Below are 19,684 nucleotides of genomic sequence, written 5' to 3'. Positions count from 1 at the left end.
TACCACATTCATTAAAAAGATAATAAAAGAGCAACAAATTTGACAACTTACATAAAATGAACAAATTCCTAAAAAAAAATACAACTACCAAAAGTATCACAAAAAGGAAAGATAAATTCTATCAAAATTAATTGAAATAAAATTAATTCTACCAAACATTCAAGGAAGAAATAAAAATATTATAAAAACTCTTTCAGAAAATAGAAAGCACTTCCAAATTATTTTATGAAGCTAGCATTACTCTGATACCAAAACCTGGAAAAAGGCATTACAAAAACAGAAACAAAAATACTACAGACTAATATCCTATCTTTTACAAATGCAAATGCAAATTTCTTCAAAATCAAATTCAACTATTTTTTGTCAGCATTTTTCTATCTTAACTTCGTGACACATTTGATTGTATTGTTGATCCTTCCTGAAATGCTCTCTTACCCTGACTTCCAAGATATTATTCTATCATGATATTCTTTCCGTTTCTCTGATTTACTTTTCCTGTTGATGATCCTTCTTTTTCCCACTTTCTTATCCCATACAGTTACATGCTACTCTGTTCATTTGTCTTACCCTATGTTTTTTTCCTCCGAGAATTTTATAGACCTTCATATATATAATATATCATGACTGAGTAGGGTTCATCCTAGGAATGCAAGGTTGACTTAACATTTGAAATGTCAAATATAACACCATTTGTACTTTATTACTTAAAAATGTATATGAACTAATGCATTTATTATGTGTCTAAAGAACAATGTACTGAGTCAAAATGCATTCAAATCCTAGGTCTACTGACCACTAGCTATGTAAGCTGAGATTAAGTTACTATCTCTGTTACTTTTTTCATCTGTAATGGACATAAGAATGGTATTGACCTCTAACATTTATAGTAAAAACTATGAGAATAGAAAAAAGCTTATAATATAAGTAACTATACAAATGTTAGCTTTTTGTGGTATATGGGATGCATCACAACTTATATTTAAGATACTTACTCAATTGTCTGTTGTTTCACATACTTATTAGTTGGAATGTGCAAGGTTCAAATCTATAATATTTGTGGTTTAAGATACTGCCCCTGACTTACAAGTCCTGGTAATCTGATAGTAATCAGGTATACTAGATCAAATCAGTAGCACAGAGCATTATTGAAGTTCATGTTTTGATAATCATAAAAATACATTATCAGTGGAAGAGGTCGGATTGAGTCTTGAAGGATGTGAGGTAAAAGGGATAACATTTTAATAGAAAAAAAAAGGCATGAATGCTAAGGGAATTTATTTGGGGAGAAGTAAAGAGAGCAGTTTGGATACAATATAACAATTAATAGCAGTTACCATTTAGTGAGTGTTTACTATGTGTGCCAAGTACTTTATATATAATATTGCAATTATTTCTGACAATTTTATGAAGAAGGTAGTATTACCCTGATTTTATGACTATGAGACTAAAGATCAGAGAGGTTAAGTAACTTGTCCAGAGTCACACAGCTAATAAGTAGCAGAACTGAGATTTTAATTTAGGTTTCTCTGACTGTTAAGCATAAACTCTTAATCAAAAGAACATTTGAGAGCACTAAGAAGAAAAGAATGAAGACATCTGCAATGAGGCCGTTGTCAAAGCTTTGGAGGTATATGAAATTCTCTGAGGAAAAAATATATAGGGTAAGAAAAATGAATAGAGTATCATGTTCTTGTCTGGGATAAGAAAGAAGAAAGAAGAAGGATCATCAAACAAGAAAAGTAGATGAATAAGATAAATGGATAGAATATCACAATAGAGTAATAGGGTAAGACAGCATTTCAGGAAAGGCCAAAAATATTAAATGTGCCATGAAGCTAAAGTAGAAAAATGCTAATAAAAGATAGTTAATTTTGGTAGTCACATAATCAGACTGAGAATGGAGAGATGCAAATATTCTCAGTAAAGAGAAAACAATTTTTTTCTTTCTTTTTTTAATACTTGAGACAGGGTCTTGCTATGTTGCCTAGGTTGGACTTGAACTCCTGGGCTCAAGTAACCCTTATACCTGCACTTCCTGAGTAGCTGGGATTACAGGTGTATACCACTATGCCTGGCCCATAGAAATTTTCATATAAGATGATGCCTTAAACTCAAAAGAAAGGCAAAAGAAGACAGTCCATAAATTAGTTTGGGGAAAAGTGTGATTGTGAAATATATTTTGTGAACAGATGTGGGGAGAGAGGAAGACAACAGACAAAAAACACATATATATCAATAGACTACAATAATAGATTTTTAACCCTTAGGATCATTACGTTCTAGGGAAGTGTAAAGATCCTAATTAAAAACAAATTTAACATTTAAAAAGCAAGTTACTATTCCTCTTATTTCTGGGGCAAATCCACAAACTCAACACACACACCCCTAACCTGGTTTGCTGCTTGCTTTAGTACTCTTTAAGGTAGCTGGTGGTGTTGGGAGGATCTTTGCAGGTGTATACGTATTTAAAGATACTTTTTTTCTCATTATTGGACTGGAACGTAAAGCTGTAGAGGCTGAAAAAAATAAACAAACGTTAATTTAATAATTTCCTGCCAATTATATCTTAACATCACAGAAAATTTCTTATAATTTAGTGAACCTACAAATATTCATAATAACAGAAGAAAATGGTCAAGGTAAGCTTTGCAAGGTAAATTCAGCAAAATCATCTTTTTAAATAAAAAGATAGTTCTCTTATGGCCTTAGACAAATCGATGTTTTGTTTATATTGTAAATAATAAGCATTTAAATAGTATGCACCAAAGGAATGCCAAGAAGAGAGCAACAGACTTTATCCTTTCCTGACAGAAACTGAGGTTTTTAAGGCATGGAAAAGAGCTAATGGCATAGTTTTCTTGAATGGTAACAGAGTCAGTAATCCCCTCACCAGGTGTGGTAGTTCATGCTAGAATTACAGGCATAAACCACCATGCCTGGCCAGGGACTGGAAGGATAAATTTCAACTGGCTAATATAGAAAAATAATTTGATTTATTTATTACTTACAATTTAGTTAGGCCAAGGCAGGAAGATCGCTTGACCCCAGGAGTTCAAGACCAGCCTGGGCAACACAGGGAGGCCTCATTTCTATCGAAAATTTAAAAATTAGCTGGGTCTGTGGTTCCAGCTACTCGGGAGGCTGAGGCAGAAGGACTGCTTGAGCCTGGAAGGTTGAGGCTGTAGTGTGCCATAATTGTGCCACTGCACTCCAGCCTGGGCGACAGAGCAAAACTCTGTCTCGGGGGCGGGGGGAATAAAGAGACAGAGTCTTGAACTGTTTTTCTCTAAGAAAAAATAATAATTATAGATTTGGGGATGTTTCATCTACAAATATAATGGTATACTAAACTACCATATTTAGGAATAAACTAATTAAGTTATAAGTAATAAAAGACACTATTTTCCTATATTAGCCAGTTGAAATTTAACTAAATAAGAGGGAATGAATTTTAAAGTTGGGTTTTTCCGGTTCTCTTTCTAACTAAGACAGAGAAATTGAAAGGTGTGAAAAGGAGAAGTAGGGATAATTCTTAAGTATGGAATCCTCTAGGCAAGGACAGGCCAAAGTAGGGGATATTAGGAAGAACCAATAATCAAATATGCATTATATAACAGAGCTCCAAAACACACAAAGCAAAAATCTGCCAAATTAAAGGGAGAAACAGACAATTCTGCAGTTGGGAATGTATCCAATATATTGACTCATTTATTTATCCACTACCGGCATGAGCTTGTAGATTCCCTAAACAAAGGGAGATGCAGCGTGCCTTTGAAAATCAAGATGTGGGCTAGTTATGGCAAATGTGCCTTTGCTGGTTGACACCTACAAAGAATGTTTATACATTTAACTGAGAGAGCTCAAAGTAGTTACTAATGAAAATAATCTAAGTGATAAAAAGTCCTTAAAATATCATAAAACAACATAAATTTACTTAGCCCTTTCCTGTTTGCATATTTTTACCCTACTCTATGAACTTCCATCACTAACTTATCCTAATTAATATACCTACTCCTTTTTCTCCAACCTGATATTGTCCCTTCCCCATTGTAAGCTATCTTTTAGTATTAATATTTATTTACTTTGCCTTAGGTGAGAAAAAAAACTTGGAAGGACAGAGAATGATTAACAGTTCCTTTTCCCTTGATATAAACACCACAAAATGAATATAATTCTATGTATATGATGATATATATATATATCAAGTTACAGCTTGATAACTCAGAGAACTAATTGCAAATAATATAAATATCCTATGATTTAATAAATATTATTCCTATAGTTACTCTATAAAATGCAAGATTCAAATACTTTCATCATAACTGGCACCCTATTTTCTTTGCTATTCAAAAATAATGAGAAAAATAGAGGCTTTAGAAGACCTGGGTTTTAGTCTTGCTTGACCACTAACTCATTGATTTCCTTAACTGTATCTTTCTGTGATTTTTTTCTTTAAATGGTAAAGCTGTTCTTAAGTGAAATCTTTTTTTTTTTTTTTTTTGAGACGGAGTCTTGCTCTGTCGCCCAGGCTGGAGTGCAGTGGCCGGATCTCAGCTCACTGCAAGCTCCGCCTCCCGGGTTCACGCCATTCTCCTGCCTCAGCCTCCCGAGTAGCTGGGACTACAGGCGCCTGCCACCTCGCCCGGCTAGTTTTTTGTATTTTTTTAGTAGAGACGGGGTTTCACCGTGTTAGCCAGGATGGTCTCGATCTCCTGACCTCGTGATCCGCCCGTCTCGGCCTCCCAAAGTGCTGGGATTACAGGCTTGAGCCACCGCGCCCGGCCTTAAGTGAAATCTTAAATTAAATAGGCCAAAGCAGATACTCTGGTTGAAGCAGCCATGAAAGACACAAGTCCTAACTATTCAGCATCTTTCTCTTCCTCATGAAATTTCCACAGGCTCTTGGGAATACAGTTTGAAGACCAATGAACTAGATTATCTCTAAGGTTTATCCAATTCTATGAGCCACATTAAGTACATTTACTTTCTCATTTAGTTCTGTTAGTAACTAATTGCATGAAATTTTAAGAGAGCTAGAGGGACTGAGGTACAATTTGTATCCATGATATACAGAAGAGCTAATTAGAAATTAGCACAACCGGAACAAGAATCTAATATCCTTTGCTTCATTAATATCCTTCAGTAATATACTCTGATGAATTGAATTCACTAACCACAAAAATGAATCCATCAAAAGTATCACAAAACAAACCTTAAAATGTTATCTTTTTGTAAATATTCTACTAAAATTCTCCTTTCATAACAAACACCTCCTTACTATTTTTATTACCTTCAAATCATTCACTGCAAGTCTTCTAAAATCTAAATAGTATTGATATCTACCCCTAAATTCTTATTTACTAATTAGAATAATTCTTTAATCTCTATTTTAAGATTTCAAATCCTTTCCCCAGGGAAGCAATGAAACATCATTAAGGGTGAAGGGGTAAACCAGAATTTATTCAGGTTCTCTACTGTATTCTGAGGTAACAGCATTGTCCATTCTATCAGGTTATAGAAAATATAAAAGGAGATGACCACCTTCATTTTCCTGACTCTGACCTTTACCACTTGGAGAAGTTATTTCATTTGGAGTATTATCAGTTCTAAGAATCGGACACATATATATGCAAAATTTTAAATTAAGACCTACTTCCTAAAACCATCCCTAAAGTGAAATACTTTAGAACACTCACCAATATACATCTCTATTACTGTTAATGATTGAAAGCTGGCCTCTACTACCAAAAACGGAAGAAAAGGGAAAGGTCACTACTTTGTATAAATGCAGGGGGTATCATTTAGACAGAATATAAAGAGAATAGAGCTCTCTAGAATTATACAATGTGGTGGCCCAGGAAAGAGAAGAGAGTGACGGTCAGACATAAAAGTGGCATTCATTCCGAGAGCTCTAATATCTCATTTTATTCTTGAGCAAAATTTATTTACAGCACTCAATAAAAGAGGAATGATATACAAAGAAAGTTTGTCACTTTCTAAGATATGACTAGAATAGTAAGATTCTTAGCTCTAAGCAAAAAGCACTCTCTCCCAAAACTAATGCTTTCCAAACTGGAATTTCCAAAGTACTGAGGAATCCTACAGAGCTGAAAACGACAACTGGCAGCTGACTTCTCACACCTAAAAAGGAAGCCCTGAGCATTTCCCAAAATGATGTCCCTCAGAATAGTGCCACATGATATTTAATGTGTTACCAAAAAAGTGTTTTCTAAAAAATAAGTTTTGGAAAATCTGGGTTATACAGCCTTCTTTACAGAAGAACGTCAGCCTTTTATATGCTAATACAGCTATACCTCTCCAACAGGAGGCGGGATATAACATAGTTTCTAAAACTTATTTAACCACGAACATCTTTCCTTCAAACACACAAATTAATCTCTTCAGAATGTTTTCTGAGATACACAATTTGAAAAACTGTTGTCCTAATTTGCTGTCTTTAGTTAAAAGCTCTTTCTACTTACCAAAGGTAGTCAGGAGATGAGTGTGTATGAATGGGTTAATGCGGACTGTTATTTTGCAGTTTTAAAAAACTTTGCTATAAAATTATATACAATAGGAATGTGAGATTTCTAGCAAACATAGTTTTAACAAAAGACCACAACCCTATATTTTGTTGACTTCTACTGCTTTTTTTTTTTTTTTTTTTTGGTAAGAAAAAAAGAATTTGGCAGAGAGTAAAAAAAAGAGCTACAGTTCACATTACACCAAAGAATTCCTAATAATGTCCCTTTATACTCCTTTGTCCCCTAAACTTCTACTCATTACCACTACCTGCTTTTATGTTTTCATAATTTCTGTTATATTCGGATAGTATGTAGTTGCCCAGCAACTAAATAATAACAATGAAAGAAAAATTTCCTACAAATTTCAGGGGTCTTCCGTGGAACATCAGATGATGGAGAAGCAATAGAAGCAAGAAATTCATCCACTTGCTTTAAAGATAGGGCATTATGAAGAGTTTCTAGAGGACAAATAGATGGCACCATGGAATACAATTCAAAGCCTAGAAGAGAAAAAAACCAAAAACAAAAAATAAAAGATGGATATTTTAAAAATCAGTAATTAAAAAGGAAGACTACTGCTTAGAACTGGACAGTTTAGGTCTTTTCAATCTATCACATGCAAACACACAATATCTCTGAAGTCATGACACCAGATGCTATGCAATATGGAGCTGGAACAAGATGTGACAAAGATTTCTTTTTAAATGTAATCATGTAGTATAGCATGCACACAATTTCATTCTATATTGGTAAAATCTAAGAATAATACTTTAAAAACCTAGGGAAAAAAAAACAAAGAAATACAAGTTTTCAGTTTTTATTTTTTGAAGTCAGGTCTATTCAGTGGGTGAATAAGCTGATGCCACATGATGTATCCCTGATGCCAGGATGCTAACAGTAAGTTCTTGTTGAAAAATTATATAATTACTTGTGAATAATTTTTTTAGATACTTTTCCAGGCGTGCCAAGACCAATGACACTCTCTAGTATAAGCCCAAAACAACATTCATTCATTCATGCTGGAATAAAAATTCCAAAACATATTTCACCTACCTTTACTGTATTAACACATAATTATATTACTAGGAATCACTGGCTGTGTAAAGTTAGGTCAAGTTAAAAGCAATACAAAATACAAATACGATCCTATTTTTAACAATGGCACAGAAATACAAAAATTTCATGAAACAACCATGCAAATATGTATTAATACCATCACTGAAACAAAAGCACTTAAATACACAGTTTATGTTTTCAAACAAATAGGATATAGGTTATTCACTTTTTAAAAAAAAGAAAATTGCCTGTTTATTTAAACTTTATTCAACTGAATGGCTTTTAAAATTGCTTTCATATACTGTTAAAAATAACGAGTCTTTCTGCATCTACTCTTCTAAAAATCCAAACAAATTTCCCCCAGTTAAATACCTACAATACTCAAATAAAATTTTCTATCAAGTCAAATATCATTAAAAGTAAAAATTAACCTCAGACTGCAAGACTCTTTGCTTCAATAGGTGTGTGCTCATTTTTAAATTGACTGATGTTTGATTTATTTAAATATTGAAGGAAATATTGACTCAAGAACTGCCTAATTCTCAGTTAGAATAAGGAAACTTTGGTTAAAAGAGAATCTAATCTTCCTAGGAAGATAACCAAAGGACTTGCAAAACTGGTATGTCTGATTTTCAGGTACAAACCAAAGCATGACAGAACATTACACATACTTTGAAAACAAAAACAAAAACAAAACTATACCATAACAGCAGCTAAAGCACCTAAATTAAGCACTAAAGAAATTAGGCTTGCACAACTGTTACATTTTTTAGAAGTACAAGATTCATGCAAATGAGCGCAAACCCTTTCTTTGCATTACACTAAACTTAACGATGAGATCTTTTCTTCTTTCCTCACAAGGTTTATATATCTTTTATAGCAATTATTTTATTTCATTTGCCTGCTAGATTTTATAACAGGCAAATGACAATATAATTAAGTTCCTCTAGACTACATTTTTTTCCACTTATCTTTAGTAAACTTTTCCTTTGATGCACAATGAAAGGGTTAGCGCAGCAATTTAAAAAGCCACCCTGCTGACATGTTTAGAAGCTATAAAAACATACCACTGGAGCCTAGAAATTCCACAGAGGAAACGGACCAGCACCTATAGAGGTGTAGGTGTTCTGCACAGAGGCCCAGAAAATAAGGTAAAGCACTGTCAGAAGGTACTTGTTTCACCATGTTCCTTGAACTAAAGATGAAGGGAGGGGTAAGTCCATGATATGTGTTAAAGATGGAAATAACATGAAAGTTAGGGGAAATAAAAAGTAAAAGGAAGAGTCAAATGACAATTCGTAAGATAGATAAGACAACACAGTATTAAAAAAGGAAAAAAGGAAACCTTAAAACTCAAAATAAATATTTGTAGAATTGAAAGGAATGCACCTCATATGCATTTATATGTGCGGAAAATCCACATTTTTTTAAAAAGAGCCTAAACCAAAGGAATATAAAATTACTCTATTTTCTATTAAAATTAACAGAAATATTTTTAATTTTTAAAACCTTCAGTTAAACACAGATTCTCCTAGATAATAATACCTCGAATACTGGTTTTAAACACATAGCATTCAGTACAAAAACTATGGTCTTAAACCTGCAATGTCTCTTCTTAGAATTTTTGTGGCTTCTGTTTTTCTTGTGACTTCTGTGTTTCTTCTAAGAGGTTCTTAGGCATGCGGGTTCTTTAGAAGCTGCAGCTGTGTCAAATAAGAATCACTTTCTTCAAAAAGTAGCATTTAAACAGCTACAATGAAGGGAAAGTACATTAAGCTTTAAGGCTAAATTTTTATTTGTTGAGGATGAGATCTTCTTATTCCACCTTCAAGAATTATTAGTGCAATGTTATTTAGACGTGTTGTTAAAGGATCCAGAACGGGGAGAATGACCATAAACTTGTGTTGAATCCTTTAGCTTCATAAAAGTTTCTGAAAGATCTGACTTGAGTTTTTGAAAGACTTACTTGCAGTTAAAAAGAAAAAGAGTTCCAGGGATAAAAGTATCTTCATTCCATGTGTAAAACAAGCAAAAATCTGTAAGTTTTCTTTTAAATTCTTTGATCCTGAATTATTGTAAAATGATCAGTAAATATTCCCTCTTGCTCCACAATATCAAGGTCTACGTTAGATGTTATAATGCTGCAATAATTCCTTTTACAAATAATGGTCATGAAAAACTTTCCTATTCAGCCTGAAAAATGGAATTTAACAGAATTGGGTTTCTAGATCTTAACTTAATCTTCCTCTTATTAGGAGCCCTCTAAATTTTAAGAAAAGCAGCGGTACTAAAAGGAATTGGTTGCTTGATAATAGCAAACCACATTGCTACACAAGAATAAAGTGAATGCTGGACAAAGTTTTCAGAGTGCTCCAGACCAAATAGGGTTTTGCTTTAGGAAAATAGCCAGGAACAGACGATGTTATACAGAGAAATATGCATCACCAGCTGCCCAAGAATTTTTCAAAGACACATCTTATTTGGCTATTTGACATGGGTGACTCTGTATATTTGTTTAACTATCTCAATAAAACAACCATATGATCAGAAAATTAGGAAGAAAAAAGTTATTGAGAATTAAGAAAAATTAAAGAATACTAATTGAAATTTAAAAATTTGTGTAGACTGATCATCTGAGAAATTAGAAGAAATTTTCAGGTGTTAATTTAGCATTAAAACTCATCATCATTGTGGTCATTTAAAAGTTTGATGAGTAATGTTAAATTACTATATAAATTACAGCTGAAAAGGGAGCTAGACAGTATCAATAATTTGGGTGAATAACAAGTTGGAATTGTATGCCAATTGATAATAAGGATGAAGAAATGAATGATACTGTATACCCCACATTTTGAAATAAAATAAAAATAAAAAAGGGATGAAGCAGGGGAGTATCTTTTAAAATAAAAGCAAAACGTACCATTGGTTGGGTGTCGAGCAAATGAGATAGAAAACCTTTTAACAGCAGAACCGCGTGTGGCGTCTAAGAAAGAGAAAAACAGGTACCTGAAATTCGTAACAGCTACAAAAAGAAGAACACTTAAAAGAAAGAAGGGAAAAACAAATATATGAGGTTAGAAAGGTGGCATGCAGAAGGGACAATGACAGAAGGTAATAAGGCAAATATTGGTTAAAAGAAGTTAACTAGCTTGATGACAGAGGAAAAGTGTCAAATGAAATATACAAAAGAAAGAAAAGCAAGATGAGCTGGCAATTCTGGTAAATCCATGTTTTACTGTCTAAAATAAATGTGTTGATAAATGAGAAACTGTTTTAAATAAAGATGATCCTGAAAGAGCTAGAACCACTACTCTTAACAAAAGGGACACGCTTCCATGAGCCTCAAAAAATTCTGAATATTAAAACTTAAGGTATATTAACAACATTAAGAGGATCTCCTTCAGCTAGGGATCCTAAAATATTCTCATCCTGTGTTTATTTTTATAAAAATATTGCCAATATAATATTGTCCTCTACTTATAAACATTCCACTCACTTTAATTAGCTCAATAAGTAAAATAAGTGTTAACAATAAATAAAAGTTTAAAAGATCAAAGAAACACTTGTTCTTTATAATATAGATTATAAATTATCTAAAAGAAGAATACACACAATACTATTTTCCATTTCAACAAACTTATTGTACAAGTACTCTAAACCTAACTACAATTAACTGTCTGATGAAACATGGATCCAAGTTGTAGGTAACAGAGAGCACTGATAGTCATTTAGGCAAAAGATGACAGGATTTCACTCGAATCAGTCAGTGGCCTTAGATTTGCCTTTGAGAAATACTGCTCATGGGTGTGTGCTTGGGTGTAGATATGAATCTGTGTGTGCATGTGTGCACATACCATCTATGCAGCCAGAAGAGGTCAGCTTTTTACGATGAGTACGAGCATAATCCTGTAGGTTAGGTGCGCTTGAAGAACCCCCGAGCACCGAGGTGCTAAACAGGCCCGCACAGTGAGACCCTGATGGGAGTTAGAGAAAATACATACACAACGGGTGTTCTTCCATTCACATTGGGAATTCATGCAGCATGCAATTAACATGGCTCTTACCACATATAAGGCAACTTTTGGAAGTGCCTTGAACAGGCTCACAATATTCTTGTAATTTCCTAATGATGTCAGTTTTAATACAATACTTCTAAACACCACTATCATTTATCATAGGTACAAATGGGGTAATTTAACATTGGACAAAATGTTATCTTTGAGAAAAAAAAAATGTCCATACAATAATTAGACATATACATCCTAAAGTATTAAAAACACTGCCATAAAAATAACTTAGGACAAGAAAGAACTCTGTTAATCAATTCCCAAGGGCAAGCCATATTTAAAAAAAAAAAAACAAAAAAACCCCAAAAACCTCTCCTAGCACAAATTAAGTCATATAAAATCAGTATTTTTAATGTATATTTATAAACGACAAATCTTTCCTGATGCCCCTGAATTAAGAATTACTACTCTTTCTTATGAAATAAAGTATATCAAAATTTATTTATTTGTGAGAAGACCAGGTTCTTTTCAGTCATTCAAGGCCTAAATCACTTTACTTAACAAATGACTTAATATCTTAATTAATAAGACCCCCAATGAAAAACATTACTAGCAAATAAAACAGTCAGTATAAACTGATGCTCAATTTGTAGCAAAAGTTTTTACATCCAAATAACACTTTTATCACTGGGGAAGGATTAAATAAATTTCTATCAAATATACTATGATACATCAATAAGAAGAAGTAATATATAAATTTCTATAAATATACTGTGGGAATATTAAAAACTATCATTACAAGCTATATGAAATTAACTAAAGAGAGATCCTCAAGTATGTAGGCATCAACACAGTTCATACACTTAGTACAGAGATCACAGTACATACATAAACTTACAATGAGATCTGTTTATGCCTTTATTAAACCTATCAGGACAACTATTTACAGAAAATAATATGCCACTATCTCATAGTTTATCAACCATGAGCTTTAAACCAAATGACTTTAGAAAGGTCTTTTCCAATGTTGCTTTGAGTGTTAGCAAAGAACCAATTATGTTCTATAGGTTAATAAAGACTGAGAGTGCCACTGTGCATTAGTTTTGGTTTTCCTTATGAGCTGCTCAAAGGAAAATTAATATATTCATATATGGTTTGAAGTATTCCATACTTTAAAAATATTTTTAGTCAGAAAAATGGAAAGTTCCTTTCTGCATGCAATAGCATCTTTTCATCTTTATCAACTGGGAAAATGACATTTCCTTCATAAATTAACTTACAGAGTACAAGATTAAAAACTAGCATTGGCAAGTTAACTAAGTGGTTATCACTGCAGGCATTCAAAAGGGTTATGCAACAAAACTGAATGCTATCTCTTCTTCATTTTATCAAAACTATATTTTGAGCTATACAACTCAACATTTCTGAATTAGTACACATCAAATAAAAACTACAGCATAGCATTTGGTCATGCTTTCACCAAAGAGTTTTACATGTGTGCACAATAGTGAGTTTAAGAAGGGTATGGAACACAATTTCCTTTACACCACATACCTACAGTAGGATTCTGCTTCTGTTCCACAAGAGTTCTCGGTGTTCGCAGGTAATTAGCATTTTCAGATACAACCTGCATAAGGAATCCAAAGTAAATGAAGTAAAACAGTAAAATAAATTAAGAAGTCCACACTTCATATGCAGCCTGTTCCAGACAGACAAAGGTTAATAAGCTGTATGATAAATATTAGTAGAAATACATAAAACATGAAAGATCATGCAAGATCCCCTTTTGAAGGGAGTCCATTTCATGAGGTCCTTGCAATGAAGTGGTGCGAAGCAGGCATTCAGAATGAAACATCATGTATGAAACAAGACAGATGAAAAGAAGCAATTAAGAGATTGATATAATTTCACTGTTAAAAGAAGCCAAATGCCCACTCTTAAACAGCTCCTGTATTTGAAGGGGGAAAAAACAACTACAAACAAAAGAAAGGGCAGACAGAGACTCTTGAGATCACCATACAATTATTGATCCATGCATGGGCTTTATCAGAGTAACCTTTAAATATTCACAGCCTTAATGGATACCATAATCCCTTTTCCTATAATCAAATGCATTATATTTCCAAAAGGAAATTGCTGAAATTATCAGAAACCTCATGTGTGACAGTAGACCTTCCAACATAATAGAAATCATGTATATTTTAAGCTTCCAAATGTCATCACGGAAAGTCCTTCTGAAGTCATTTTATTTTGACACATATTGTTGATGGGCACATATGCAATTGTTCCCTCTTAAAGAGAACATTAAAATATTATACAGTCCAAAGAAAAACAGACTATATGTATTCCTTAAATTAGATACTTCCAAATAATAGAATGAGGAAGAAAATTATCAATATTTGATATATTCTGCTAATTAAAACTGGGCCACATAAATTCTGGTATTTTCAAAAATGTTTACATTCTCAGCAAATTCCAAATTGAATCTAATTTTTTCAAATATGGAAGAAAATCTTAATACATTTTCTTACAATCAAATTACATAATTTGTTTCTGAAAGTTTTAAAAGACAAGTCAAAAAGAAAGATTTCTTTCATTTTTAAATAATTTTGTTAACAAGGTAAAATTCCAGGAGAATAACATTTATTGATTGTTTTTAAAATCCTGGATATTTGGAACCTTCTCAGTAAAAATACTAAACACATGCCATGGAAGTGATTTCTTTCCCTCGAATATTGGCAGATATCATAAGTATTTTTAAATGAACTCAAAACTAAAAAACCGAAGGATTTACTCTGATGTGAAATACAAGGGATTAGATGTCCTCAAAGACAGCTGTTTGTTGCTCTGAATGCAGGGAGGAAAAATGTTTAATGAAGTAAAGTTTAAAAACCTGTTGCCATGAGCCAAAAATACTGGATGTGAAAGCCAATGATTTGGGGGAGACAGGGGAAGAAGTGATTTGTTCCCCTGATCTGCGTCTTCGACGCCCAGTACCCACACCACTGGTATAATGCAGCCAGGTACCAGTACCCTCTGGGCTAGACACACTCAGGGGGCTCTCTTCCTGGAAGTGAGAAAGGGGGCAAAAAAAAAAAAAAAAAAAAAAAAAAGCAGAGCATGCAAAGTTAGATACAACAGAGCCAAATGATCAGAAAGAAAAAAAAATACAGTTTGTTTGTATTTGCTTATTAATTTTTTAAAAAAACTATTAAACAGCAATTTGGGAGCCAAATATTTCACTATTTGAGAATTTGATAGGAATGACTAATAAATCTAATTGCATGTGATAACAATTATGGAAATATTTTATTACATTAAAAGACATAAAATACTTATACTGCTTCATAATTGTCCCTTCCCTGTTAAAACTGGAAATATTTTAGTAAGTTTCTTTTTTAGCAACTTTTAAAATATAAAGGTTTTCTGCTTAATTTTAGATATTCAAAGATTTTGTCCTATTTTGGGTGAATTTTTCAACCCAAGGCACTAAAGAATTGTGCAAAGGGTCAAAGGGATTTCAACATACATAACTTAGAAAACTAAATCTGTCTGCCTGACATATTTAAAAAGTTCAGAGATCATAAGATGGACTCAAATTGCACCTGTTTATACTTTCAAGCTATCTATTTGCCCCCTCCAGAGATTATTTACAGATTTAGTAGGCAAAACATGCAGCAAACATTCTCATTATACATGTTTGCATGTTCAGGTTTCAGAGAGTGAGGACAGAGTAAAATCTACTTGCACAAAATGAAGAGAACAGTCTTTTTCTCTGTGTGTCTTTTGGAAGTACAAACTTCTGATATCCATGGAGATGATGGACGCTGGAAAAAGTCTTCAAGATTTTACTTGAGTAATTTACCTTATGGAAGTAAAAGTTTAGCATGGCATAGAAATAATCTCTTGAAATCAACTAAGTATTTATGAGAAAAAGGTTTATAAATGTGTTTTGCGTTTTAAAGATTAACGAGGACAGTGCTTTTGTCAGAGGTTTTATAAATATAGATAAGTTGCAAAATGAAGATTTACAATACATTTTGCTGTATTCAGTGTTATATAGGCTTTTTGGAGGGCAGAGGAGAGGCTTTAATGGTGAAATTCTGAATAATTTGATTAACTATAGATTGCTTATTCAATAACACATCAAAATCACTGCACTCACACAAATAGTAGTATAGGTTATATTAATTAACATAGCTTATGTCCCAAATTTTCTGAAACTAAGGATACTTGAACATAATCCCAGATTTTTCATTTTTTCCATTAAGTTATAATAGTACAAATAATTCCAAATTCTATAATTGTTAAACACCCTCCTTTATAACCGTCTTCTTTTGTAATTAAAATATCACATTCAAGGGAACCTTAATGACTATATAATTTCCATTATAAAGTTATAAGGATCTACTTTATGGACAGATTTTTGCCTATACAAAATTGTCAAACTGGAGCACATATACTTTTGAACTTTGAGAATCATGAAACACATATATTTGCATAATTTGGGGCTGTAGAAATGAGCACAATTCTTTTTGTTGTTTTTATTCTCACCTATCAAATGCTAAAAAATGTTATACCTAATTCTTCAGACTTGGCATATTTAAATAATTTTTTTTTCTAAAAGTTGATGGTTATATCTTAATTTCTTCCTTTACACATACATATATATATGTATGTATATATATGTGTATATATGTATGTTTGTTTGTTTATTTATTTTTTGAGACAGAGTCTCGCTCTGGCTGCAGTGCAGTCAGGGGCAATCTCGGCTCACTGCAACCTCCACCTCACAGGTTCAAATGGTTCTTCTGTCTCAGCCTCCCGAATAGTTGGGATTACAGGCCCACACCACCACGCCCAGCTAATTTTTATATTTTTAGTAGAGACAGGGTTTCACCATGTTGGTCAGGCTGCTCTCGAACTCCTGACCTCAGGTGATCCAGCCACCTCGGCCTCCCGTAGTGCTGAGTTTACAGGTACGAGCCACTATGCCAGGCCCCTCTTCCTTTACACTTTTACTAGAGCATTTAGAAAACAGTTATAAGCACTGACCTCAATCAGTGTTGGGAGAATCATCCTGCGGAAAATAGAGATAACCTCAAATACAACTTATTTAAAGTATTAAAAATGTATACAAGTGCTAAAGCTTTATTTAACAAGCTTCATTCTAACTGTTCAACTTTCCTCTTAAATGTTACTTTATTAATTATTTAAATGTTTTCCTATGAGAGCATAATAATTATTTTAGCCTATTTATAGATCTTAATATAAAGGTAAAATTTTCAATTATATTATCAAATATTCAAATTCCTACATAGACTTTGCAATTAGGCAAACAATTTGGAATTTCATTTCTTTACCTATAGTATCACTTGAATCAGTTATTGCTAAAGCATCTCCAGCAAATGCTGTCTACTTTTTTTTTTTTTTTTGAGATGGAGTCTTGGAGTCTTGCTCTGTTGCTCAGGCTGGAGTGCAGTGGCGTGATCTCGGCTCACTGCAAGCTCCACCTCCTGGGTTCACATCATTCTCCTGCCTCAGCCTCCCGAGCAGCTGGTACTACAGGTGCCGCCACCACACCAGGCTAAGTTTTTGTATATTTAGTGGAGACAGCGTTTCACCATGTTAGCCAGGATGGTCTCAATCTCCTGACCTCGTGATCCACCTGCTTCGGCCTCACAAAGTGCTGGGATTACAGGCGTAAGCCACTGTGCCCGGCCTGCTCTCTACTTTTAACTAAAATTATTCTTGATCCATTAAATCAGGCTTTAAAAAAAATGTCTTTATTGAAGATTAACCTAATGTAAATATTCCTAATATAACAAGACAAAAAAAAGCATTCATTTTTCAAGTTCCTAGAAACAGCTTATTTTATATTTTCATTCTTTTTTATGAAAACTATATGTAAAGCTCAACATTCTAAAACTAATCTATTGTTGAACTGCCTCTATGTTTTTTGTAATTTATTTTAAAAATAGATTAAATAACATTTAAAAATTTGCTGGTTTCTCAAGCTCCACAATTAAAGCTGTATTTTCTTTTCTGCTTTATTAAAATATAGTTAGTTTATTTTATGAAAAATGTGTTCTGATACATATACTTACATCATTTGTAGCCATCTTCCTAGATCTTGGAAGTGGAGACTTCCTGTGTATATGAATTGGCTCTGATACCATTGGTTTAAACAATATCACAGCTCGATCAACCTCATCTCTTTTAGAAGTATGTGGTTCATCATCATTATCAGTTTTAAAAGGTCTCCTGCCTTCATTCTGTGAGCAAAGAATATAAAACACTTCTATTCAGATTTAAGAAATATCTTCTGATGAACAGATTCAACTACCACTGGTAGAGGTACTTGAAATACATATACAAGTTTGTTTACTCAGATGAATGAACATTAACTGAACTCTTCTAACAGCTGAGTATTATGCTGTGTACTATGAGGGAAAAGGCAGAGTCTCTGAGTTCAAAAATACATACACTCTATGGAGAAATTAAACAGTAAAATGGCAATTAAAAAAACCACATAAGACAAAGTGTTTAATTACATTTCATCAAGTGCAAGAATAAACAAACAATAATAATAAATGACAGAAAGAAATAATAGAGATGAGCTTTGTTATATAGGAGTCTCATCATCCTAAGCACGAACTAAACAGCATTTGTATTTATAAATTTTAGACTATTTAAATATATTCCAAATATTTCTAATAAATGTGATAACTGCATTAAAAGTAACTATCATTCAATGACTCATTGAGCATTTACTAAGTGTATACCGTGTGCCAGGCCGGGAGCGGTGGCTCACGCCTGTAATCCCAGCACTTTGGGAGGCTGAGGTGGGCAGATCACGAGGTCAGGAGATCGAGACCATCCTGGCTAACACAGTGAAACCCCATTTCCACTAAAAATACAAAAAATTAGCCGGGCGTGCTGTGCCTGTAGTCCCAGCAACTCGGGAGGCTGAGGCAGAAGAATGGCGTGAACCCAGGAGGCGGAGCTTGCAGTGACCGGAGATCGTGCCACTGCACTCCAGCCTGGGAGACAGCCAGACTCTGTGTCAGAAAAAAAAAAAAAAAAAGACAATGCATATATTAGGCCACAGTAATACAGTAAAACACATATTTCAAAGCAGTAAGAATGGACAAACTAAAACTAAATGCAACTACACTGCTGAATCTCCTAAACATAATATTGGCCAAAAGAAAATAAGCTGAGTACATAAAAACCCTCATCAAATTAAGGGTTACAGAGAATAAAAAGGTACTTTTTAAATCAAATAAGGGATATCTAAAACTTGAAGGGATCATTACAGTTAATAATAAAACACTCAAAGATAAGAATGTCCACTATCACTAAATCTATTCATCATTCATAGATGATGTTATGATCATATACATAAAAAATCCAAATGACTCTAAGGGTAAATTATTAGAATGAATAACAGTATATATTAAGTTATACATTTGCTACTTATAAAATTTTTATACAAAACTGAGTTAAAATTTAATATGACAACAAAAAATGAAATTTAAATAAATCATAAAAGAAATTTAAATTTATCATAAATAAATTTATGATAGCATAAAAAACTATAAAGGAACTAGGAATTAATCTGACAAAGATGGTATAAGACAATTATTTGGTGCAAAAGTAATTGTGGTTTTTGCTATTATGTTTAATGAAAAAAATCATGATTTTATCAAAAAATATATAGTTAAATAAATTCAGAAATATACCAAGTCCTTAGACTAGAAGACCCAATACTGAAAAAGTATCATTTTTTTTCCAAATTGATCTGCAGAGTAATGGTAATCTCAACCAAAATCTCAAAGAGTCTTTTCAGGATATTATAAAATGATTATAAAATTTATATGAAAATGCATGAAATATTCAATATAATCTTTAAGAACAACAAGGCTGGAGGAATTCTGTACTCAATATCAATATTTATTATAAAGCTATAATAATTAAGACTGTGGTACTGGTAGAGAGAGAAACAAACAGAGTAATCAAGTAAGACTAAAAGTTCAGAAACCAACCAATCAAAATACACGTACAATACATGTCTGCAGTATCATGTGTAGTACT

The 19,684-nt window shown here is 33.0% G+C and overlaps 1 protein-coding gene across 11 annotated transcripts in view; it reads right to left on the bottom strand.

The window, feature by feature from the left end:
• Positions 1-19,684, bottom strand: part of PPIP5K2 (diphosphoinositol pentakisphosphate kinase 2) — a 77,265-nt gene that overhangs the window by 5,763 nt on the left and 51,818 nt on the right. For 2 of the 11 annotated variants that reach the window (XM_025387753.1, XM_025387754.1), the window contains exons 24-30: positions 17,695-17,862; positions 14,481-14,654; positions 13,142-13,214; positions 11,435-11,554; positions 10,501-10,563; positions 6,884-7,024; positions 2,391-2,516 (exon numbers count right to left, since the gene is read on the bottom strand). In XM_025387753.1, the coding sequence (XP_025243538.1) occupies positions 2,391-2,516; positions 6,884-7,024; positions 10,501-10,563; positions 11,435-11,554; positions 13,142-13,214; positions 14,481-14,654; positions 17,695-17,862 (865 nt within the window). Of the gene's footprint in view, positions 1-2,390; positions 2,517-6,883; positions 7,025-8,647; positions 8,708-10,500; positions 10,564-11,434; positions 11,555-13,141; positions 13,215-14,480; positions 14,655-17,694; positions 17,863-19,684 lie in introns of all 11 variants that reach the window. The other 9 variants (XM_025387757.1, XM_025387758.1, XM_025387759.1 and 6 more) reach the window with 6 other exon arrangements.

The sequence above is a fragment of the Theropithecus gelada genome, chromosome 6 (assembly GCF_003255815.1).
Source record: "Theropithecus gelada isolate Dixy chromosome 6, Tgel_1.0, whole genome shotgun sequence".
In the NCBI taxonomy this organism is placed as follows: domain Eukaryota; kingdom Metazoa; phylum Chordata; class Mammalia; order Primates; family Cercopithecidae; genus Theropithecus; species Theropithecus gelada.
This window is presented reverse-complemented; position numbering and strand designations above follow the sequence as displayed.